At 38.5% G+C, this 26,415-nt stretch overlaps 1 protein-coding gene across 9 annotated transcripts in view; it reads right to left on the reverse strand.

The window, feature by feature from the left end:
- PALM2AKAP2 (PALM2 and AKAP2 fusion) overlaps nucleotides 1-26,415 on the reverse strand; it is a 245,073-nt gene that overhangs the window by 127,512 nt on the left and 91,146 nt on the right. For 6 of the 9 annotated variants that reach the window (XR_015793878.1, XM_088130330.1, XM_088130327.1 and 3 more), the window contains exons 4-7: nucleotides 16,098-16,212; nucleotides 13,423-13,444; nucleotides 7,050-7,151; nucleotides 1,858-2,538 (exon numbers count right to left, since the gene is read on the reverse strand). Coding sequence is in view for 8 of the 9 variants with exons in the window: in XM_088130330.1 (XP_087986456.1) it covers nucleotides 1,858-2,538; nucleotides 7,050-7,151; nucleotides 13,423-13,444; nucleotides 16,098-16,212 (920 nt within the window). In the remaining variant the exon portion in view is untranslated. The remainder of the gene's footprint in view (nucleotides 1-1,857; nucleotides 2,539-7,049; nucleotides 7,152-13,422; nucleotides 13,445-16,097; nucleotides 16,213-26,415) is intronic. The other 3 variants (XM_088130332.1, XM_088130331.1, XM_088130333.1) reach the window with 2 other exon arrangements.

Consider the following 26,415-nt stretch of genomic DNA (forward strand, 5'->3'; position numbering starts at 1 on the left):
TACTGGCCATGAGGGTGACTTTTACCTGGAGAAAAACGTAATTATTTCCCTTTCTTTGTCCTCCTCAATATTCACAGAACGAGCATTATAGAGCTGTTTTTTTCCAGCCTTGGAAGAGAAGAACCAACCAGTACCCTAAAAGTAACCCATGCTATTTTCTCAGAGGGCAGCAATACTAATGGCTTAATTACCAATGATAACCAAGATATGTCATAGGGGCTGTCCTTTTTGTATTGTCAAGTATGGGAAGAAAGCACATTATCACTGCTGTGTGGATGAGCCCTTAGTAATCAATCATTTAGGCAAAAGGACTTAGAAAGTGATTCCGATAATGCTAATATGAGGCTAACATTTCCATTGGGTCTTTTTGCTTGTTATTTGAAGGAGACACTGAAAGATGATATACTTCTTATGGTACTTGCCTACCATCAAAAATGTTAGCTTTTCTACTTTGATTTCTGTTCTCTGGGAGGCAAATATAACAATCTCTAAAGAGACTTTGAGAACTGGGGACTTCTACTCTTGAGAAAAAGTGACACTTTTCTGTTTTCTTTTTGGGCAATTTCAGAGCATAAGACAATTATTACAGGTACATATTTTATATAAACCACAAAATAATATTTTACATATCACAGTTCTGACAAGCAGACCACATACATATGTAGGCACTGTTACTGAAAGGCAAATAAGTAAAACCAGTGACTATAATTTAATCATGGCAGCTCTGGACCCATTTTCATGGCGTACTCATTTTAGCTTGACTGTAGGGAGATGGGACAGAAGCACAGTACTGGAAGCTAGATGATTTAAATAAGGCCCAAACAAAACAATAACAAAAGCCTAAATCATCACTCCCAGTTTCCTAGGCAACTATTCAACTCAATTTTTAGTGATATCAGCCAGTAGTGAAATCAGTGTGGTGGTTTCAGTGTTGCAAAATATATGTCACAACTGAATTCTGATCCACATTCGCATGCATACGAGCCTCACTGAAGCCAACTACATAATCCCATGGAATGCTAAGCGCTGAGAGTGTGCGAAATGCATTCCTTTCAGTGACCCTTATAGAAGAGTCCATCATAAACTTGAGCAAAGTCATGAAGGTTGCAGTCAACATGGTGCTTGTTGGGTTGATCCCATTGTATATTACCCACAAGACCCAACAGTTTTATTGGGGCTTATATGGGAACAGGTCTTACTAAACAGCTTCCCAATTTAAAACAAAGCTTCTCTTTGGGGAAGAAAAGTTCAAATATTATGCTCTCAAAATAACATGATCAAATGTCCTTCCCTTACCCCAGTAAAAAATAAAACCTGTTTCTTAAAAAACCTACAACATTAAAATGCACTTTAAGGCTCACATATATGTGAAACTTAGGAATCCTGTAAAACCTTGGAGGTTGATCATACCTGCTAGATATATAAAGTAAAATTCTTCATATACGTTTATAAGTTTAATAAATATATGCAATACATAAATATGCATATTACACATATCCAACTATGCATATTCATATATTATATATTTATATTGATATATAGATAGATCTCTTTCAAATAGGACAGCATTTTGTTCACTTTCCATTTTTGTCTCACCCTCTAAAAATAATCCTAAAAGAGTGCATTTGGTGAGAATTTATCGTTTCATTATTCATCTCCCTTGACGAGTTAGAAAAATCAGAGCAAACCAACTGCAAGGCAATGGAGGCAGTCACTTCCAGTTCACAGTACTGCAGTTAGAAAAATACAGTGAGGTCTAAGGGAGTGATGGAGCAGGAGCTGCTCGGAAGAAGAAGAAGAAAAGAAGAGATGGTCACATGACAATACAGCATTGACAGCGCTTTTTCTTTTCTGTACCTGGGACTTTTTCCATTGGTAGGCTTTCTTCTTTCCCCTCTGGTGAAGAGGGCTCTGTTGTGTCTGACAACGGCCTCCCAGAAACTAACTCAGCAGCATTTCCATCCATGGTCGACAAATCAGTCACTGTCTTCTCACGTAATGACTTTTCATCATCTTCATCAATAAGGACCAGTTCAGCCTTGATTGTCTCATCATAGCCCAATACCTTTTTGGTCTCATCTTCATCATCAATATTTTGGTAACCCATAAATATCATTGTTACTGGGTGATCTGCACTAGCTTCTGGGATTTCATCCCCAGAGAGTTTTGCTTGCTGTTGAGGGTTCCCAGAAAGCCTTTTGCTGGGCTTGTGCACCATCTCTAGTTTTGCTTCCTTAAAAAGAATTTGTTCCTTCATGTGGCTGAGGTTTCCATCCACTATTGATACAGCCCCTCCTTTTATGCTTGATTGCCCCGCCTTCTGAATAAGTTCATCTACGTCCTTTGAGCTTAACTTATGTACTCCATTTTCTACCACCGTGCCTCCAGAATGCATCTCATAGACTACTTTGGTACCATCGTCATAGACTTTGATTCCTCTCTGATGGGCAGCCTCGGGGCCAATGGGGGACGTAGAGAGAATCTTGGTCTCTCCTGTTTGTTTGTCTTTCTCCACATTAATTTCCATGCTGTACAAAGCTTGAATGGAAACAAGAGAGGAAGTGTTTGTTACAACAGCAAGAAGCATGTGAATGGTTAATTGCCAAACAGACAAGCAGACAACTGTATACCCAAAGAAGCTGTGCTCTAAAATGCCAAGCAGCCTATGTTAGAGATGCAAACCGTGAAGACAAGCAGTTGTTATCTTACAATGGTTGATGCAACTAGTAGTAGCCATACCTTTTTTACAGTGAATGGATAACTTCCTAATATTATCTGTATAGAGGACATCCTATCAAATTAGGGAGGTGACAAACAAGCAGTTCTACCATCATGTCTACATTATTGAATTAGTTCACATAGTAAATATGGTCATAATCCAAATTCTGATTCTCCACACCAGGGGAATAGGATATATAGCACTAAAAGTTACATGGGGATATTCAACAACCTAGAGAGCTCCTCTATGAGGGCCAAATGTTTCCTTGAGAATTGAATCACTGCCATGAAGCTCTACTTCGTGGAGAGTTTCTGCACAGCTTGAAAGCTGCATGTTATATCTACAGCATATAGCATCACCATGAGAAAGTGACAGGGAATATAAATACACTGATGTACACTCCATTGTTAAGGCTGAGTATATGCACTGATTCTGCAAGTCTACAGAAATGTCACAGAATGTGGTATGCAGACAAAGAAGGCAGCTTTCCAAGAAACAGAGCTTTAATTAACAAAACAATTGTTTAGTCTTCATGGTAGCAAAGATACGCTTGAAATTGTGGAGTTATTGTGCCAAGCACAACCTCAGAAGCAAGAAGAGAAGCTCAGTGAGATTTCCAGTGGTGAGAGCTTCAGTGCTGTATATAGGTTCTTATCCCATCACCAGCAGAAACAGAAAAAGATGCAAATACAGAAAATAATGCAAACTTTCCTGAATTGTTTAGCTTTGTGCAAGTTACAAAATTCAGCAAAGAGAACCTATATCCACTCCCTGAGGCTTCTATTGTTCCTCTTAGAAACAATTCCACATGAAATTCAGTCACTTTTCCTGCTCCATACCTCCACAAAAGGGAGGGGACTTGTTTTACCATCTCCTAAATTTAAAAAGAAGCATCTTGGGTTCCATGTTTACTCCAATTCACCTAGCTTTAAAAACAACATGAAGGCTTAAAAGGAAACAGAAAAAGCAGAAATGAAAAACCCAGGAATAGTAAAGTTTTCATTAAGCCTTTTAGCACCATTAATCAATATATAGACCATAATCTGCCACTTTCTCATCTGAGTGCAGCCTGCTTCATAGATGCACATACCATTTAATTTCTCACTGAATGACTATACATAGCTCTACAATACAGTATATGTAATCATAATACATGTGGTAACTAGATAAAGAATGCCTACATGGACTCTTAGAAAGTACTATATTCTGAGATCATTCTCTGTGATCATGTATTTGTGATGGCTCATTCTCATGTGCAATTACTTATTACCATATCCATCAAATGATGGCAATGCATAGACTAACTGATCCCAAAATATACAGAAACTTTACTAGGAAGGATGTGACAGGGAACAGCTTGAAACTAATACCACAATCAATCTTATCTATATGTTTCTCGTGACCAAATCAATTTTGCAATTTTTCAGGATCTAGCCAATGAATTTTGACATTTCATGCAAGCTTTTAGCCAATACAACATTTTCCATCTAATACAGGGATACCAACTGACTGCTGGTAATCCATCAAACTATTGTCTTTTAAAAGCTACTAATTGGTCTCAAATTTTCAACTCAACTCTTTAATCTGAAATACTTATATTAATGGTCAAGGAAGACTCCATGTGATAGAAGAAAATGAAGACCTTGATAAAGGTAACAGAAGCAACTGGAAGGAGGTTTATAGAGGTATCATAGATGTCAACCAGATGTTCCCCTCCCCACTCCCAAATAATCTACTGATGCTTTACTTTGCTGCTTTCCTGAGCTATGTAGAGAGTGGTCTGCCTGTTTCTGTAAATTGTATGTATGTATGTATGTATGTATGTATGTATGTATTTATTTATTTATCGTATTTATATAGCTGCCCATCTCACATAGAAGTGACTCTGGGCGGTGTACAACAATTATGCTATATCACACCAAACTTCTAATGCAGATAGATGTAACTTTGTGCCTCCAGATGTCTTGGGGGATACAACCTGTGTATCCCCCAGTCAGCATAAACAGTAGACAGAGTTATGGAAGCTCTAGTCTAAAATATCTGGAGAAAATCAGGTTGCATACCTGTGGCTCATGAATTCATAGTTCTGACTCCAGTTCTAATGATAAAGGCAGATGCCTATTTGTTAATACAATATTATACTCTGAGTCACTTGACCATTTGAATGTTTCATTTTAAATATTTATGTATTTTATTTATAGTGATCATATTTCAAATACTAATATTATTATCCTATTACTGTATGTATGTTCAACTCAGAACATCCACTGAGTTCCATAGGGCCTAATTCATGCTATATATTCTTAGGCCTGCCATCTATATATCACAAAGGTAATTAGTATGAGGATTTTTCACTCAGTCATTCACTATAGACTAACTATATTTAGCCAAACAAGCATATATTCATAGGAAAAAAACCCTAATAAGGGCTTACAAGTTTATAGTTTTGTTTTGTTTTGCTTTAGCTAAAGCAAACTCAAAGAATAGTAGCACTGTTTTATACATAGATCTCATCTATCTGAAGTTTGCTGGGCACATCTATATCTGAGATTTGGGGATAATGTGGGCAGCCATATTTTCCTTTGTATAATCTTGATGGTACATCATCAAATATCGCTGTGGAGCACTAGAGACTACTTTTAAAGTAAGTGGTAAGCCCTTCCCTGATTACCTTTTTATCTGAATGCCTGGCTCCCCTCTTGAGTTCTGGGAAGGGGAATAAGGCTGTCTTTAGCACTAGACTTTTTGAGTGACATGAAAGAGAAGATTAATGTTATTTTCTGTCATACTATTATATTTTTTAGTACCAGGAATGGAGAGAGTAAATAGTACTTACGGTACTTAGCATCTTGACTTAATGGGATACCATATATTTATTTATTTCAATTTGGGCACTGCCCAATTCCAACTGACAGTGGGCAGTTCAAAAATAATAGTATGGAAAACCACAACAAACCAAAAATAAGATTGGATCCAAGCACAATATACAGGCAGAAAACAAAAATAACAATACATTGTATAAGCACACAGTTTGGATGTACATTGAAAAGGGCCCCATAGAAGCCAATAGCACCTAAGTCCCTTTGTCTGAATTTCCTCCTATGAGGAGTAATTACAAGAATCTCTCTAAAAACAAGAAATGTATATAATGAAATCCCAATAAGGGCTATATATTTATAAATATATTTATAAAAAATATAAATATAAATATAATTATCAGTTACATATTTGTAAACACTGTGGTTCTCATATTAAAAAAAATCTATTGATTATTTAATCATACATTCATTGGTGATTTGTTGAAGTGATATGTACATTTGAAATATGAAAAACCACAACAAAACCAGATTCTCTGTGAATGTGGGCCCAATGTGGGTATATTGTATGGTTCAGGAGACTTTTGGATTTGCTTGCATGGTTGTCATCCCACAATTGTGTTTATTAGCCTATGTAATTACAGTAAATAATATTCTACTTAGGCTTCATGAGAAGAGGATCCTTCCTCAGTTCTACTTTAGTAGAGATGGTGGTTCACTTTTAATTTTCAACACATTTGAACATACAGTCAACCTTAAGAGAAATATATTTGGGTCAAGTGTCTCAAACATAGTTCTAATGGGGAAAGAATTAAGTATCAGCCTCTGGGGTCTCTAAATGGAGAATGGTAGAAATAACAATTTTCAAGTTGTTTCCTCAAAGTTAGTTTAAAAAAGTCCCCATCTAAGTATTTATAAAGGGGAGAAATATTGAATGTGAAAACTGCTTTTTACAAGCAAATCATTAAAATTAATTGAAACCACTGAAATGTAGATCGTAGACTGTTACATGGGAATAAGTGCCATTGAACTTAAACTTAATTCTGAGTGAATGGGTGGGGGGTAAGATTGAAATCAGTGATACATTAAGAAATGGTTAACAATTATGATTAAGTATGTTACCTTTCTCTAGAACTCCCACAATTCTAAAGTTAGGGTTAATTTTTGACAAAAAATTTACTTGTGGACATATTCTTACTATTTGTGTTTTTAAATAGATAGACCATAATATTAGATTTTCTATTGACTGCCTATTAACGGCTGTTAAAAACAAAACACTTCTATCTTATACTAGCTCATTCAACCCACGGGATCTCATTTTCAGTATTTGTTTTAAACAAATGCAACAAGTCTCTTTAAGCTTACAAGCCATATCTACCAAGTCATTTGCTGCTGCTTCCCCCTGTATAAACTACAGCTGGTCATTCGTCCCAGAAAACCCAACGTGCTTTTCTTCTTCTTTTTTAAAAGATCAGGCTTACTGAAAGAATAAACCAAATTCTATTGAGACTTACCAGTTACCCTGCTTGTTCTGTCTTTCCCAGGAACAGGCTCTGTTGCTTGTGAATAGAGAGTTGTGAGTTCAGGGATCTGGGAGTAAATGTAATTTACTGCATCTAGTTATCAAAGAATGGGAAATACAGTTAAATAAGACCCCAGAGGCTTCATTGCTTAGCCAGCAGTGTCCCTACTTATTATCCCAAACAATAGACATCAGAAGCTTTGTGCCAGATAACTGAATTAAAGCAGCAAAATGCAGAATCAGTGTGCTTTGATTGCCATTCAATAGTCTAGCTGAGGCTGGAGAGAGAAAGACCTGATGACTAAGACTTTTTTAGTGGTATGTGTGTGAAATCATATCAGGAGGTTCCAGATGTCAGCAGGTCAATGACCTCTGAAAATGAAATAAATCAAACAGTAATTTCCTTTGTATAACATGGAAAAACAGTAAGGTGCTGTGTACAGTATCTCTAGCTCAAGCAAATGCTTTTATTGCTACAATGGGGGTTCTTATCCTTTCCAGGGTCATGAAAGCTAGTGTTTATTTGTTGTATTCAATGTGTAGGCTAGTGGAGGTTTGAACTATTTGTACAGCTTAAATATGTTTATTGAGTATTATTATAAATCAATATAATAAATAATTATGTCATTTGAACATTATTGAACAGAGGCACATCTGCAGGTCAAGATAACTATGGTTGAATGTTATGTTTGGAAGCAGACTGATGTTTGCACCCAGAAAGTTTTGGTGCATCTTTCAATGTCTCTTTTGCACCAGAATAATGGGCCAAACAAGAAGTCTGTGCAGGGTGAATCTAGCTTCTGTGCCAGGATTTTCTTGCTTCTGCTGTATGGAGAATGAGCTTCACCATTCAAAGCTGACACCATAGAAAAGGTAAAAGTTGCCACCTGCCTTATTTCAGATACTGCTGATGCAGAGTGGAATTTTTAAGGCTGCTCTTAATAGCTAGGCAGTATCATATGGCAGTAGGGAGACTAAAAGTGTTTACAGTTATTTGAGGTTAAAACAAGCATTTTGAACTGGGCTCAGAAATAAGGTAGTAGCCAGCAAAGACTAATTTAAACTGGCCCCGTCAGCCCAATACGTATTACTGGGTCATGGGTGGGATTAGTGTGTGATGTGCACAGATAACCTAATCAAGAGCAATTTTAGCCTTAAACAGACTTCTTTAGTTAACCATGTCATTTGAACAGGGAAGAAAAGATCAGCAGAAGATTATTCTATTCCTGCGGCTGATACAGATAAGCCCTCAACGGGCCCTGCAGAAGTGGGGCTGCTAAACAGCTCCGTCCTATTGTTTCTTTTATTGTTCACATAAACCTGCGACCATAAGGGGGTGATGGTGACAGGAGGGGGCAATAAGGGAAGAGGGTTAGCCCCTCACAATTTTGCCCATGATGGCACTAACCATGATAGCAGCTCCATGTTATTTTAAAGAATGTGATAGTTGGGATGCTGTAAAAAAAGGGACATTTCCCATTTGACCAAGGCATCCATGAGTCTACCCCTGCAGAGCACATAGCTGAGCAATTCTCCTTAAATAGTGGCTATATCAGAACGGTTGTTTTCCTTTTTGTCTTTTGCACTAATTTTCAGTTTCTGAACTGTCACCATATACAGTCTCATATTCAATTCATTTCAGTAATCTACATAAGATGTTTGCATGGCCACTTAAAAGCTGTTCATTTTTTTTCTGATGGAATTAATTGAGTTTTAAAGGAGAAAAATTAAATGCTATGAATAGAACAGGGCAATTTTAACTGATGTCTCTGTAACAAATACGCTCCCTGCAAATTTATTGAAGGATTAAGCATCCAAAAACATATAAGAGTTATGGACCCTGAGAAATATTTGGGTTTGGAGGGAAATTGGGATTCCCTTTGGGTTTGGAGGGAAATTTCTTATTTTGGAAAGAAAGATCACTCCAATAAGTTGGATTGTCTTTCCCGCCTGATGCCAACTTTGAGGCAGGTTACAACAAATGGGCATGGCACCGATGACCCAGCTGGAGAGGAAGATTAACTTGATCATAAGACTTCCATGCCCTTTCGTTGTGTCTCCAGTTTAGACTAGTTCTCACTTTACTGTTTCCCATTTCATACAAATGATGCTCTTTCCTACTTTCACTTTGCAACTTTGCTGCAGAGGATAACTCTGTAAATCAATTAAAGGATTATAACAGAGATGTACTGATTTTACACTGGTGTAGCTGATGAGCATCCTGGTAAAAATGCTGGGGTGCCTGCATGAGAGTCTTAGCTGATTTTTAATTTCTGTGTGATTATTTTAAACTTGCTCTAACGTAGCTAGTCATAGAACAATTCATTAATAACTGGCAGGTAGAAGAGATAAACAAATGTCTTGAAGTTCTAGACAATGAGTTTTGCAGTGTCATGCCTATTCACCATGCTATTTAATTTTCTTTCTTAAACAAAATATGCAAGTTAACCTCTAAGCAATCCAACGTATACTAGTATCATTAACAATAACAGCATATACGGGTTAATAATTCTGTGATTTATAAGTCTTAAATTGCATCTAGGCAGTGTTGTTGTTATACCATGATTACTGCTGTTTCAGTATGCAGATTCAAAAGAAGAGTACTGTAATAAATAGATGTATATATTAAAGTATAACCAATAAACTGCTCCCATAAAAAGTGACATAATTCATGGCACATTTCTGGGAGTGGCACATTATTGAACACTATTTGATAACAGCAATGTGTTGGATGAAGTCTCTCATTTTTGCCAAGACAGTTCCTTCTCGCAGTTATTTTAAACAAGTCTCCTCTAGTTTTAGGTCCATTCTGATATAACCATTTGGAGATGCATACGTAAGATAAAGATTAGCTTCTTATCCTTTCTTCATTCTCTCAAAAATTTTTAATGATCAACACCCTGACTTGCCCCTCAGCAGGAATGTGTTAGAGAGCACCATGGCTTCTTTATAAATTCAGAACTCTGATATCTTACATTTTACAATAGCAATTCCTTGCTGGCTTGGAATTCTGAATGCTGAAGTCCAATACACCTGGAAGGTATCAGGCTGGCATCAACAGTGGAGATCCAGCAAAGAGAACTCTGGATGCTGTCTAAGTGGAACTTAGAACTCCATTTTTAAAGCAGAAGTTTCAGAAACCACTCACTCGCAAGTGTGCTTTCAGGGGCTGCTATGTCAATATCTTTTACAGCAAACAACTAGGTAGGCTACTACAGCGCTGTTCTTCACTTGTCTCGAATAAACATGCCCTGGCAACCTCTTTCTATGCCATGTCCTCATGACTCTGCATTAAGTCATCCTCAGTCTGTTCTGGTTTTAAAGTTGTATTTTCCCTCAGATAACAACATAATTTTTGCTGTGGATATAATCTGGCACATTTCACTGAACCTTTGCTGCTAATGCAGTCAAGGGCTGGGATGTGCCCAGCTCCTGTTTACCACTTCAGGTTGCTGTGAGCATGCCTTCTCCCCTCTGATTGTGGGAAGTGCCCTCTAGGGTCATTTTGGCTTGGGATTCAGGAGATCATGTGCCTTGCTTTCATAGAGCTACCTGCCCACGTAATACCGATCAGCACTTTTCATAGCAGTCCATACATCTTTTGAGGGCTCCTTATAAATGCACATTTTACGCTCTTTGTAAAGAGTACTAGTCCTGGATTGCACGGGAGGTCAATTAAATTAGCTGAGTTCATTATGCATTTTCTTCCGCTTTTGCCAGCATGTGGTTTGTTTGTTTGGATCTTTTACTGATTTTTAAAATTTATATTCTATCAAAGGACTCACACAAGAGTGCAACAACTGTTGGTCTGACCAGGCAATGTTGTCTGGACTAGTCTTACACAGATGAAGTTTTCAAAGTTGTTTGGGCAATGCACCATGGTTATGTATGCTCACCTTGGTGTCCATGTGTGTTATTTTTCCTACTCTGTCCTGGCTCTGATGGACCTAGATGCCATGGTGATGACTATGATTATGTGTGAGCCAGCACAATTGTGCAATTCCAGAGTCAGCTCTAGCATGCTTGCTTTTCATGGCTATTTCCTGGCTACTATCAGATGCTGTCAGTCCTAAGAAATGAACTTTTTGGTCACTTGCTCATTAGTCAGGGAGGAACTGCATGGAGCAGGACTATCAGGAGAACTTCCACTTCATCCCATGTCCATCCTCCACATCTGCTATTTATTTTTCAGCATGGGTTTAGAACTCTGAGTGCCATACCCATGTTCAAAAATAGCTCAATTAACAGAATAGATGCAGAGGAGAGGTTGGGCTGAGCAGGAACAGGAGAAAGCTACCTCCCACTTCACCCTGTACCTCTTTTCTGCACCTGTTATCTGTGGGTCTATTTCTGAAAAATGGTTTAGCTATCTTTCAGAAGAGTGTTATACCCAGGTTCAGAAACAGACAGATAATGGATGCAGGGGAAAGGTTATGAAGAACATCAGGAAACCTCCCTCCCATTTTACTCTAGGCCCATCATTAATGCCTGCTACCTGTTAGGTGGGCAACTCTTGATAGGTGGCTAAATTCCCCATTTTAAATGTCTGCTAAACCTGCTCCCACCATATGAGACAGAGTGATTGTTAGCTGCATTCATGCTGGCAGGAAAGGCTTAGCAGAAGTGGAAACAAGGTTAGAGAAGTCCACCAAGCCCTTTCTGTAATTTGGCTCATAGTAAGTAAACAAGGGCAGTGTCATTTGACAGTTTTGTTACTGTGACAGAACAGAGACTGGCAACAAGGGCAGCCCCGTTTATGACCGCTTGGTGTTTTGCTAGCTCAGGGATTGGTGGGCAGCTCTGTCATGGGTTTGAATGTTTTAGGGATGGCAGCAAACCAAGCAATCCATACAAACCAACTGGTAGATCAAGCATTTGTTAATAAATTATTACAAGCTAAGGGTTATTGCTTACGTTGTTCAATATTATGTGAGTTATTATTTACAGTGAATGTATATTACAAAAAGCCACCTCTCTTTCCTAACTTGCTCTTCTGGTACTTTAGGATTCTATTTTTCTTAAATACTGCTCATTTTAAGTTCTTTTTAATTTATTATTCCCCCTCTATTAACGAAGTACTTATTGTACTTTGTTTATAGTTTATAGGTATCCCCTCCCGCCTTGCATGGGAAAGTTCAGTTACTTAAACAGGCTTTGGGGGTATTTGCTTCCTCAGGCTGCCAGATTTTCAGCTTAGCTAATTTTACAGAGAGAGTGAGTTGCGAGGTGTTCTCTCTGCTGCTGTCCTTGGCCCTGCTCTTTCCTTCACTCCTTGTCTGTCTCTCTGGCATCTGCAGACACTGGATTGCTGAATAGCTCCAGGCCTCTTTCTGGAAGTCTTCAAATCTTCCTTCCAAACTTTGAACCTTTCTGTTTTCTGTCCCAAAGACGTGCTGTAGTATCTTTGCTTCTGATGAACAGTATTTCCACACTCTGATGAATCACAGCCTTCACTTCTCCTCCATACAGTATAGCAGATTTAAAGAATTCCTAATAGCACCTTTTTCAACCTTATTCAGTTCCACATCTCACCTTCTAGAAAGGCAAGATATTTCTGTGCACTTGAAGGTGTACAATGTCAGGGACAAACTCCCATGACTGATGACCTTGGCACGGAAGCCCTTTAACTTGGCCATGAGGAAGAGCCCATAGGATGCATGGCTACTATTTCATCAAGCATTATCCAAGAGGAAGCATCATTTTAGTGTGATAATTTCTCTTGCACATAATTTCTTGGGCTGTTTAAAATTAATCAGATTTTATCAGAGATTTACAAAATGGTCAGATGGAATGTCTTAAGGATCAGATAATGGTTCAATTAGATCATGAATTTAATAGTCTTATTGGAAACAAATACATCCACACATACAAGTACAAAGGGCAGTTGAATGAGTCCAAAGTTGTTTTTTAATGTACCCCAGCATTCTTTATGAGGGTCATTTGGGGTGAGGGGCTGGGGGGTTTCTACCTGTGCTATCAGGATCAAAATTAAGGAATCTTTCCTTTGTGTTCAGCTGCTAAGATTCATTTTCAAACAATTGTGTTTAGTATAGAAGTACCTGATTATCATTATCATTAAATTACATCATGATGAAATCTATACTTGTGTGCATATATGCCCTGTTGCTGTCAGGTATATATAGAACAGGGTTCATCTTGACCTATGGCCCATGAAATCTAAAGAAAATTTGCTGCTGGCATCAAATACTCTTGAAAAAGCTTTACTCCATATCCTTCTTTTGAGTAACATTGTTTTGAAGCTTAGTATGTATGTGTGAAAGAGTAGCAGAGCAGTAAATAAAATGCTCATATATAATCATCTATAGTTACAGATATCAAGTACAAAAGCAAAGCCAACCACTTACCTCCATCTTGGTGTGAGAAACTCTGAAATATCAAAAACATTGGAATCAGTTAGTTTGTAAATAATATTAGCATTTAAAGTGCTTGCGCATACCATTTTAATATTATTTACAGTAGTCCTATAAAATAGGAATAGGCAGCTAGGAAGTCACACATAAGTAGGCCTGTTTGGAGTTGGTGACAGGTGGGGATAAGGTTTGTATTTAAACATAATCAGATTCACATTCATGCATACACTTTTGTCTTGCTCACATCCATACTCAACTCTTCCATTGATGTTTTATTCAATACTTGTTCTTGTTCCTGTTTGCAGCTATGTGTGCCATTCAGTTTTTTTTTCCATACTGAATGGGAAAAGCAAGGATTCTTTCACTCTCCGTTTAGTATGGAAGGAAACAGTGCTACTAGGGCAGAAGCAAGGCACATATTAAAATAGGCAACATAACCTTCTATGGTTATTTTGAATTACATTTCCCATTATCCATTGCCCATGCTGGCTTGGGCTGACCTTGTTCCTTGACTGGTAGCTCAGTTTCTTTCCATGCTTGGCTGCGAGGAACTGGAGCTTCTTTTTTCCCATCCAGCATGGATAGACTTTTATACAAGATGACCTGCGCCCCAATGACAATGGCTTTCTTGTCTCGACAGTCCGCAGTAGAGGGGGAACTCTGGCAGGTGAACCAGACATGCTTTCAAATCTCCTAACATCACTTTCTCTCTCTGACAGGCATATCAAAAAGGAGCTCCTCTAAGGCTGCTTAGTGAGTTCACAGCTCTCAGAACTGGAAATGGCAATGATACGTAGCTTGCACGCGCAGTTGAAGCATGTGCTATGTGTAGTGTTGTAAAGGAATCTGCAAGTTAAATATGTATTCAGAACCTAATGTAAGTTATAATCATTTTATAGCTTAATTTCCATGCTCTTCTTCCCTAATTCTGGCAATAGAAGCTTCTCTGGGTGCCAACACTTCTTTAGAATTCATAAACTTCTTTTGTAAAATGGCAATTTCTTAGAGAGAAAGAATGACTTCTGCTCCTACTGGGCAGATGAATATTTCAACTTTCTTCCAGAATACAGTTATGCATGTGGATCCTGCCTTGAAATCAATGTAATTTGTGGAATATTACTGAGGGAACTACGGAGTCCGTGCTGAATTCAGAACAAGTTCCAATCTGCCTAAGTATTTAAAATTGCTACTCATGCCTCCACCAACCCAGCCCACTACAAATTGCATTTTAAGTATCTTAATTAAGCACTAAATGAAGCGTAACTTCATTCCATCAGAGCAGGGATGGGAAGCAAGGTCATTTCACTGACATTGCTGAGAGAAAAGCTCCTTTCGATTCCATTATTCCTAAACGATTTCTATCTAAGCAAATATTGTAAGAACTTAGTAATTATACAAACTGATGCATAAATTAATTTGTTTTCTCCTCTGTCCATTCCTTTTCTTTTTTCTGTTGTGCGTTTTAAGATTATAAACTTTTAGTTTTGCTGTTGCTAACAGAAAAGTGAGCCATTCTGGGAGACATTTTGGTTGAGGATCAGGATAAATAAATATTAAATCAGTTTGAGTTTGATGCAGATATTATCCTCTGATTTTGTCCGTCTTGGAAAAAAAGGAAGCTGCTTCATAAAGCAGAAATAATTATTGAAAAGGAACACTTGATTAACAATATTCTAGGATATTATGAATTTCTTTATTGCTAGCTGTATAAGTAGTTCAAGTTTCAATTTGTTCTTTTGCCTAAATATGTTCAGCATCTAACAGCACTGTCTTACACTGCCTTACGTTCAAAATTATGGAGTTTTGTTTTGTTTTTCAACAAAAGCCCCTTTAGTAAATGCATAAATCAATGATGGTATCATGAGTGGTTGTATACATGGGATCATGTAAAATCTTTGAAGCAGCCTTGGCAGTTACACATAAGGATTTGTGCAGAATAAATCTTCATTTGGTGGTTTTGGATTATAATAATAATCTATGTAAGCAACTTTAATACCTAACAAAAGCTTTACAATATTTAATCTTAAAGTTGTAAGTTAATTAGATAGCATTTTGTAATATTTAAATATTTAAGCCACTCTACCTCAGTTATCACTCCATATAAGCTTTATTTTTTCATCACTCTAAGCTGCACTACCAATAAACCAGCATTCCTTAAACTGGCACCCCCAGATACATTTCTGATGCAAGCCCCATCTTTTCCAGTTAGTGTAGCAATACTAAGAATACATCTGGAGGATGCCAAGTTAGGAAGGTTACTATAGACACTTGCCTGTGGGAAGGTATTTAACTGCACTGACCTCTGTAAGACTTGCTTTTGAGTGGTATCCAGCCACTAAACTGAATAGCATCCAAATTTCTTTTTACACTGTTTTGATGACATTGCCTTCTTTCAAATGCATACCATATGTTGAAGACAAAACATACTGCGTGGTTGACTTGGATATCTGGCCACTCTATATAGCCTATGACCAGTGTTGAAAGCAGAAGTGAAATTTAATAAATAAATAAAGCCTACTTTTCTATTGACTCATCTGACATTAGCCTGATCCCATTCTTCTGTAGAGTTTCTCCATCATTACTGGATACAATATATGTGTATCCCAGTTGTTGGAAAGAAACAGTTTCTCTTAAGAAGATCAGGTTATTTGGATTTTTTTTCGTCTTACCTTTTGTAAGTCCTCAAAGGATTTTTCTGTCTCCTTTAGTTTCTCTAAGATGATCTGTTCTTTGGCAGATATTTGGGATTCTTCACGTTCAAGTTTTCCTATTTCTTGTTCTAATCTGGAAAACATATTACAGAAAACTTATTCATGTGGAAAGAAATGTCTGGTCAGGAGGTATATATTTGGCTTAGCTGCAAAATAATTATTTATACATGCAAGTATATCACTTGTTTTCTTTAACATCAAATTCTCAATATAATTATTGGCAGTTGAATAAATAAACTGAGGATTATTAATTAGTTCTTGTGCTACTTTCTCTTTTGTTTTAACTTACTCTAGAATAACCACAAGGAGTCCTAACCTGGGCTGAGCACATTTTGTGCAAGGAAGGATAACAAAGCCTTTCTTTTGCAGATGCTTCCTTCCCAAAATTAGGGAGGGGGGGGAGGAAGATAACTGACACCAGCTAAGGACCAAACTAGTTTACTTTAGAAGCAAGAATATTAACAAGAGAATAAGTAAAATAAGTTTATTGTAAGTAAATGTAATCTGTATTTCAAGTCTGATATTCAAAATGTAAACAAAACCTGCATTTGAACTGCTACACAGCAATTCCTTTGGAATTGTCTATTATGGCTTGCAGATGTTCTTGATGCTACAATAAATTACCTTTTTATTATATTTCTCTCACACATTTACTTATAAAGGTTTTTCCCTGACCATCATTTCATCCCCATGATTATGTAGGTTTATTTGAGAGAACACAACAGGGTCATTGTGAATAAAGAAATGCATATTCCCAGTTAGCTGGGAATTAAGAAGGGGCAGCTCTGGGTTTGTTTTTAGCTATAATGCCCTCCCCCAATCAGGCAAGTCATAGAGCAGTTGCTGATCCCCTTTTCAGTCCTTCAAGGAAAAGAGGTAGGGCTGGAGAGCAGCAGGAACAGCCATTACGACTCTCCATTACAGAATTCCCTGCCAGCCCCTGAACACCCTCTGTAACAGTGATCATGGCCACACATCCCTCCCACTCTTGTATCGGCTACCAGAATCACTGGCAAGGAGATGTGACTGGGTTACTGGCTCACCAGGTTAAATATGTGGAGGGAATAGAGCCAGTGTATGGCCACCCTAAGACATCCCCTCAATCCAGTCAGACCAATTTTTTGTGAAGAATCAGAACTGTATAACACTTTTTCAAGGATAAAACAGATATATAAATATATTTATCACATGACGTGTTAATCTACTGATTAAAGCCCATGTCATAGTCTTACAAGTATCACCATTTTTGGTCATTGGCATTATCTGCACTTTCTACATTTTCTTTTCTTTTTCTTGTTTTACTATTCCTCCAACACTGTCATTAAGGATGTATAGATGTTTCTCAGGATAATATTTAACATATCTGATGAAGTTTATGCCATACAGATATCTCAAAACTATTTGCTAATTTTGCTAGAGCAAACTAACAAAGTGTGTCACCAGGATTAATTTTCATGGTAACCAGATTCCAAAAATGGCAGCTCCTGATGTAGAGCACTACCGTATGAAAAGAAAGGTATATATGCATGAGACTGACACTTATTCCAAGAACTAGATTTTTTAAAAGTAATAATTTTACAACACTGGATTTATATTAAGTTTGTATTCTAAATTCTTAGAATACTCCTTTATTTGGAATTATCTGAAATTCTTTTCATTGGAATTTTATATTTCAAAGGTTCATTAAAAAGGGTGATAACCATATTTTGATTTCCCATTTCATCCAGCTTAGCTGCTCTGGTTTAAGATCTTTTCTTTTCAAACCCCGGGTCCTTCATTCATACTTTTCTAGAGGCCTGAAGAGTGGGTGGGTACCAAAACCTTGAGCGTTTCCCCTTTCATTCTTTACAGCACTGGCTCCATTTTCTGCCCTGTGTTTTATAAATACTTGGATAAAGATTGAGTCCTCCCAGTCTGAATTTGCAGGTTTAAGGGCTAATTCAAAATTTAACTTTCTGCAAATACAAATGTGTATATGTTGATTGTATGACTTGGTAACTCTTAAATCTGGTGTAAATTAGAAATACAATAATGAAATCAACAACTTAATGCAGCAGCGTGGGCAGTTATGTGTGCCCCTAGGGTGGTACACGTTACACCTCTGCTTCGTGAGCTGCACTGTTTGCCAGTTTGCTTCCGGGTCCAATTCAAGGTGCTGTTTTTGACCTTTAAAGCCCTTCATGGCATTGGGCCGGGTTACCTGAGGGACCGCCTCTCCCCGATTACATCTGCCTGTCCCATCAGGTCTGGCAGAGAAGGCATGCTGCGGATCCCGTCTACTAGAGAATTACATTTGGCGGGTCCCAGGAGGCGGGCCTTCTCTGCCGTGGCGCCCGCCTTGTGGAATCTTCTCCCCCCAGAAGTGAGATTGGCTCCATCCCTCTTAACATTCTGCAAGTCCCTCAAGACCTGGCTATGGGGTCAGGCCTGGGGCTCCCAGCGGACCAGGGAGATTTTACGATAACTCCCTTATTAATTTTATCCCCTCTTATTTTGTGTGTTTTTACTGGTTTTTATATGTAGCTGTTTTTATGTAATTATTTTTTTAATTGTTGTACGCCACCCAGAGTCATCTTGTGTGAGATGGGCGGCTATATAAATATGATAGATAAACAAACAAACAAACAAACTTAAAAGTGCTTCCAGATTATAAGCATATATTGATAAGAGACTCCTGTGTATTCCTGAAGAATTTTATGCATTGTGTAGGAAAGCTCAAACCTGTCCCCGTCCCATCAAAAGTAACATCAGAATTGGAATTCATTGTACTGTGTATGATACAACAAACTATTATGAGAGGCATTTTAAAGGCCCATTTTTTTCAAAAGGAGAATTAAGCCTTTTCTAGATATTTTCCATTTAAAAATAAAAACAATGAATGTGGCTGGAGCTTGCTTTCAGGACTGGCTTGTGGGAAATGCCAGAAACACAACTATATAATTAACCTGTATCCTGTAGTCATTAGAAGGGATCTGTGGCAAAGGGCCATTTTATAAGCCCCCTCTAATTACTAAAATTGATTTGTAACCAATGTATAAATAAATGCTTTACTTTTAATATCAACCGCTGGAGGCTGCTAAACTGCCATTTTGAATGTGCCCCAAATGCTCTGGAAATCAAATGTCATAGATGTGTTGGCAAGGTCATTGTTTTTATGTTATTGTGGGATAATAGTAGCAGTCTATTAAAAAGGAAAAAAATACACAACCCCCCCCCCCCCACTGATAATCAGATTTCCCCCCACAAAACAATTCCAAAGTCTGTCTTACAGTTAATTAAAAATAATATCAAATAGCCAGAAGGTTCTTAGTATTTATCTTGTCTTTCAATTTTCATACCACGTATAGTATATCAATTATGAAATGTCCATGCATCCCACCAGAAACTGTGGCTTTTCTTTTAACGTAAGAATCATTTCTCAATCCTTCCTCTTTAACGCAAGAATCTTTCAGATATGCTTGGCCAGCAAGCTACAGTTACATACTATTTACCAGTAAAAATGCCTTAGGGACTCAAATAGAATACAATATTCGTGAAAATGAATATGCTGAATGCTGTTGCTTAGTTTGCAGTATACCTGTTTCTCAATTAGAATTAAAAGAATCTTAATTATAAAAAATAAGGTGAACCCAAAGACTCAAGGGAGAGGCAGTTCGGTGTAGTGCTTAAGGCCTAAAGCTAGAAACTGGGAGTCCAAGAGCTCTAGTCCCACCGTAGGCCTGAAGCCAACTAAGTGATTTTGGGCCAGTCACTCTCTCTCATCCCTAGAAAGAAGGCGGCAGTGGCAAACCACTTCCAAAAACATTGCCAAGAAAACTTCAGAGACTTGTCCAGGCAGTTGCCAGGAGTCAACACTGACTCAAAGGCACCCCCCTGCCACAAAAAAAGGACCCAAGAGATGCTGAGGGAAGTGACTGTTGATTTATTGGTACCTACAGGCACAAAATGGGGAATCTCAGTTATAGAATCTCCATGATTAGAGGTATGTCACTACATAGTGTTGTTGAGAAACGAAGTGGGAGGGACCTACCACCCTTAAGACTGCTTGTTGGCTTTTCAAGAGGAACTGTGCCCCCTCCTCAAGGACCCATCACTTGACCCAACTAGTCTGGACAATTTCTATCCAGGTTCCAATCTTCCCTTTTTAGAGACAGTTATAGAGAAGGTGGTTGCACTGCAGCTTCACTGGAATACCCTAGTTTGGTGTGGTGGTTAAGGTGCTGACCTAGAAACCAGGTGACTGTGAGTTCTAGACCTCCCTTAGGTATGAAAGTCAGCTGGGTGACTTTTGGCCAGTAACTCTCCCTCAGCCCAAGCCCTTCACAGGATTGCTGTTGTGGGGAAAACAGGAGAAGGAAGGAGTATTAGGTATGTTTGCTGCCTTGAGTTAGATATAAAAATGGTGGGATACAATGATGATGATGATAATGCTATTAATAGACAGCACTGCAGACACAAGATCTAAGCAGAGACCTTGGGGGTTCTAGCACGGTCCCTTTGCCCCTGTGCTACCCTAGTGTCACAAGATGCTTAATAAAATTCCCAGGACTGGGAATTTTGTTAGGAATAAGATTCTTTTTCATGCTTTAAGAGAAATTAGGTTTGTTAGGAATAAGATTCTTTTTCATGCTATAAGAGCAATTAGGGTTAATAAAGAACTGGGAGATCTGTTCAACACTGAGGCCCACGCTGAAAGTATATGCAACCTCAGGGCTGTAGCTGATTTTCAAAAGTGATTTTTTTTTTTTTTAATCTGCGCTTAGTCGTTACTGACTCTGCAGTGACTGCTTGGACGGGTCCTTGCAGTTTTCAAGGCAATTGTTTTGGAAGTGGTTTGCCAGAGCCTCCTTCCTAGAGCAGAGCCCAGCTGGCGAGCGCAGGAGGCGGGGTTTCCGTTGCTTCGCGCCCTTTTTGGGCGCGCGCAGTTTTTCATGCTTACCGGCAACTGCTCCCAACTCCTTTTTGCAAGGCGCCACCAGCATTTTTCCTCTCCCCATTTATCTACTCACGTGAGTTTTCGAACTGTTGGGTTGACAGGAACTGGGGAGGAAACAGGAGCTCACCCTGCTAACGCGAAGGCTGGACTCGAACCACTGAAGCGTCAACCATTTCTGGCCGGCAACTTTCAGCGTCATTAAGCCGCTGCGCCACCGCGTCCCCCCTCAAAAGTGATTACTCTTACTTATTTATTTAGCTGGGCTTATATACAGCTCCAGACTCAGCTTATTCTGAGTAGCCTACATACAATTAAAATAGGTGTGTGTGTGTGTGCTCATCTTCAAATCTGTCTTGATTTGTTACGACTGTCAGGTTTAACGCCTTTACAAAAACCCAAGATCATTGGGTCGATCTGATTTCTAGGCGATGCTGTTCAAGAAAAGCAGGTTAGTGACTGAGAAGACCTTCCTTTATAGTCCTTTCAGGTGGCATTTCTAGGGGTAGTGAACCAGAGAGAGCCTTATCCTCCAGTTTTTAATGGAGATAGTGCAGAGCTACTCTTATGAAAAGTAAACGATGGGTGTGAAAATGGAATTTACCGCCCTGCTTCTCTTCTGCAGTTGGAGTTCAAGCTTTGTTGGAGAGCGCGATTGGGGAAAAGGGGGAAATAATATCAATTATGAATAATGATTGGCATATTGAAATAATCAATATTGTTGAAAGCAAACACTTAGGCAGCTATCGATTGAAAGTGAAGACTATCCCAATGTTATTATATCCATTTCTGTCATTATAGTACACCATCTATAATCTGCTATCACACATGGGCTCTTACCTCTATGGACGGGGGAGGAAAAACTCTGACGGCTTTTAAACACTGAGGATTTTTGCGTGTTGTGTGCGCTATAAATAGGGTAAAGAGGAGCAGCATGTAGAAATAATTTTATGGAAACTGTATCACGTGCCTTTGGCATACGCCAGGAATGTAAAACAGAAGGCAGCCCTTTGAGTAGAGGAATTCTGCATCTGCCGTGAAACGGAGTGGCAATTAGTAAGCTTGTTTTTATACATAACAGTGGGGAAGCCCTTCTCAGCACAATTAAGCGGGCGGCTGTTTAGGTGGAATGTCTGAAATTGGGACAGAAAGCACCTTCAATAGACCACAGTCATGAAATGTGTGGAGTGCTTGGCATAGCAAATGATTATTTTGTCATGCCTAGTTTTTTGTTTTAAATCTCCTTAATGTTGAGCTCAACTTCTGGTGACACTGCAACAGTTTTCTTGGCAACCAAATGAAAGTGGTTTCCCACTGTCTTCTTTCAGGATGATTTTGACTTTCCAGACTTGTGTATATAGTCCTGGAATTCCTTGACAGTTTCAGCAGCTACCCGCTGAGGTAACAATATCAGTTTAGCATTGTAATACACGAATCATGCTTCAAGCCAGACCTAACAATAAGGGTACACTCCACAGGAAAAGAATCTATCTGCATGATGCACACATTTCACACAGACATTTCTTTTTGAAGATAAAGAGTTAAGAACATGTTTGCCCCATTTCATGGGATGCTACTCAGCTGTGATCTATTTCCTGGTGTTCACACACTCCTTTAAAAACAGAAATGCAGTTGTCTGGGAGCACACTGAAAATCAGTGATGGAAGTAGAGAAAGTGGGATGTGTAATCCCTTCCTCAATGATAATTTTTAGTTCAGTATCATTTCTAATTCTTGCTATTTTTCTTCCAGTAGGGTGGGGGCCAGATATTTTGATCACAAATGGACAACAGGAAAGCTGCCAAAAAATACATAATGCCAAGCATGTATATCTCTCAAAACGAAAGGCAGAGAGTTAACCATGTATTTTCTAATTTTACAAATAGTTTGGCCCTTAGGCGTACATTTTAGGTACAGTACTTAGACTCATAAAAATATGATTGAAACTTGAAACTGAACATATGCATAAAAAGAACTCAAATATATGAAAACGGAAAGAATAGTTTGTCGCTGTTATTTTTTGCTGCATCTTTTCTTTGCCTACTACATCCATATCTATTCCCGCTGTCCTGAAGGAACAGCAGAAGAGAAGTAAAGGAAAACATCAACATTCCAAGCCCTTCAAATAATTATTAGAAAAAGCTGGATCCCCTTTTAAATGGATGGACTGCAAAGTACAACGCCTTCAGCGTTTCATACAGGCATGAGCAATAGCTCTTCAGAACAGGATGATTGCTTGTCACAACCAACCATTTTTAATCTGGTTTAAAAAGTAACATGGAAAATAACAAAATACGTTTTCCATCATACAAATGTCATGAATGTGCTCTGAGGTAGTAAATTCAACCACATCTCTGATTTTGTATTTTAGCATTAGCAAACTATTACTGGAGCCATCTGCCAAAAAATGCTAAATCAGTTGTGCAGAATTTTAATGTAATGTCTAATATGATGTTATACAATCATGGGCATTTTAGATATATGAAAGGTGTCTGAAATTTTCTGTTAGCCTCTCTCACAGAACTATGAATCCCAGGCTCTTTACCAAGCAAGGATGATTATAAATGCCCATTCATTTATTTTAATTTTCCACTAATAAATGTTTCAACTAGAGATTTTAATCTATATGTCAACTACATGTAATGAGGCTGAATTTTAAAAGCCTTAAGTGAATGTGAAAGTGGTATATAGCTTTATTTTCTTGGGCTCAAGAATAGATAATGACTGTTTTGGGCAAGTAAAGAGGAAATTAATCTCAGGGAGAAAGGCAATGACAAACAGAGATAAGTTCTTGAGGATAAAGACATATCAATGGCAAATGAAAGCAATGATCTTTCCAGTGCTAATGTATGAGTGTGAAAGCTGGACACTGAGAAAGAGTGAACATAGTCTCCTTTGAACTATGTATTTGGAGATGGTTATTAAAGTACCATGGTACTGCAAGAAGAACCAATCATTCAGTTCTGGACTAAACAAAGGCTGACTGTTCCTTTGAGGCAATGATCGGCAAGCAGAAATTCATGTACTTTGGGCATGTGATGAGAGTTGAAGATAGACTAGAAAAAACATTATACTTTGTAATGTTCAGAGAAGTAGAAGGGTAAACAAGGTAGACGGATGAGATCAAAAAATTATTGGAATGTCCTTGAAAGTTGTTGCAGGAGACAGGTGAAAATAACGAGCATTTGTCCATGCACCTAAATAAATATCTGTAACTGAAGGCATTTCCTTACTTGCACCTAACCCAGCATGAACATGGCCCAGCAGCATCTTTTTTCTCTCATGTCCACATGACATTGCCTTCATCTCATCCTCAAGTCATTTTTCAGACATCTTCCTTAGCTGTTCTGGTGTTAAAGTAGCATTTTCCCCTTTAAGCAGACAAGATGTGGCAGTTGTGCCATGGATGCAACATGGTGCTCTTTAGAAACCATTTGGTGGGTGCTGCACTCAGCTGTTTGCCTAAGGGATTGAAGTATTGGCCTCTTTAGGCTGGTGTGTGTATGCGCCCCCTCCCCTGTTCCATGGGCGCTGTCTTCCAGGGTGTGGAAGAATCTGTTCTTTCAAATCAGGCTCTCTCTCTATATCTGCCAGGTCTCCAAGCCAGTTCCCAACTTGGAGACCTGGATCAGCCTGAACAGCAGCTGATCAACGGTGGCAGTCAGGGAGGACTGCATGGAGAAGTGGGAAATAGATGGCTCTTCCTCTGCTGTTTCATGGCACAATTCCCCAAGCCTGTCCATTATAATTCAGGCTGCTTTTGAATACTGATTTAGTGTTCTTCCAGCACTAAACCCAAGTTCAAAAGAAACCAAACTATCAGCTCTGGTTTGGCACAAATGTTTTATGTTCAAAGGGTTCTTGAAAATCAGCTCATAATAGTATGTTATTCCAGAGTAATACTGTTCTGGAATAGTAATAAACCTCTGTCCAAACAGAGCCCAACAGCCAGGTTATATCACTTGATTATTGGGCTCCTACTGAAATTCCTCTTCTACCTTCAGCTCCACTTTAAGGAGAGTGATTTAAGGTTTTTGGCTGGCTGGTGACATTTGAGGGGAAGGAGGGAGGGAAGCAAAGCTGGAGAACCCACTAATCCTGCCTTTAATGTGTCCTGTACATTGTAAATACTGTAAGTACAAATACATTTGCCATCATCATGCCAATACTATAGCAGGATAGAAATGGCCTGTGGGACAGCAAATTTTATGCTACTGAGGAAGAGCTTTGATTTTGATTTTGCTGTAATTCTAAAAACATTTCTTAGATATAGCTTCTACTGACTTCAGCTATTTACTTCTAAAAATACCTTCACAGACTGAGACTGCAATCCTAATTATATATGCCTACTTAGATCATTTTAGTCTGGGCAGTCCATCTGATTTAATGTATTTAGCTACTTTTATGTTTTGTTTTTTTCTGGTTTTGTATGCTGCCCGGAGTCCAATGGAGTTGGGCAGCCAATAAATTTAAATAAACAAATAAATAAAACTGCAAAGCAACAGCCACCCAACTGATCCCTACCTTAACCAATTAAACCCAATAACAAACTTAAAAAATGCAGTTTTTGATAACCACTAAAATATATATAAGCTGTGAGTTGCAGCTGCATTCAAAGAGTTGCATTCAAAGTATAACCTAGAAGTTTCTTGGAGTGAGTTTTGAGCTGGACTGAAAATCTTGATAAGATTTTGAAAGAACATGAGCATTTTTCTTCCTTTGGAAGGGAAACGCATGAACAGCTCAATCATGATAGATGGCCTCTAACTGCCGATCCTTTTGATGTACCCAACTGTGCTATTGCCATTCTTTTCATATTGCGTCAATTTGGCTCAGAAGCTGACAGAAAGCAGAGGAGAGGGCTTTTCAGCCTTTAAAGACGATGGCTGTATGGGGAAGGCTAGAAAATGCATTTGCTTGAAGTAAAGAAGAAATGTGACATCACCCTCTATCTCAGTGTTTCTCAACCTTGGCAGCTTGAAGATGTGTGGACTTCAACTCCCAGAGTTTTCTCCCAGAGAAAAGATAGAGCAGGGCTTCTCAACCTTGGCAACTTGAAGATGTGTGGACTTCAACTCCCAGAATTCCCCAGCCAGCAAGGTAGGGGGGGGAATTCTGGGAGTTGAAGTCCACACATCTTCAAGTTGCCAAGGTTGAGAAACCCTGCTCTATCTTTTCTCCTGTTTTAGAAAAATGCCATCAGTGCTGTCTTTTCATTTAAATAAGCTTACAGAAGGCTATTATCCTTGGGCCCTCTGTGGAGTGATTCTGATTCTTAGTTTTTCTGTGTTTGATTTTGCACAATCTGGGAAACTCCCAAATAGGCCCTTATTACATCATGCCT

Source organism: Python bivittatus, unplaced genomic scaffold (genome assembly GCF_059951505.1).
Source record: "Python bivittatus isolate LINGU-HERP-01145 unplaced genomic scaffold, Pbiv_v1 ctg000850_np1212, whole genome shotgun sequence".
Lineage (NCBI taxonomy): Eukaryota > Metazoa > Chordata > Lepidosauria > Squamata > Pythonidae > Python > Python bivittatus.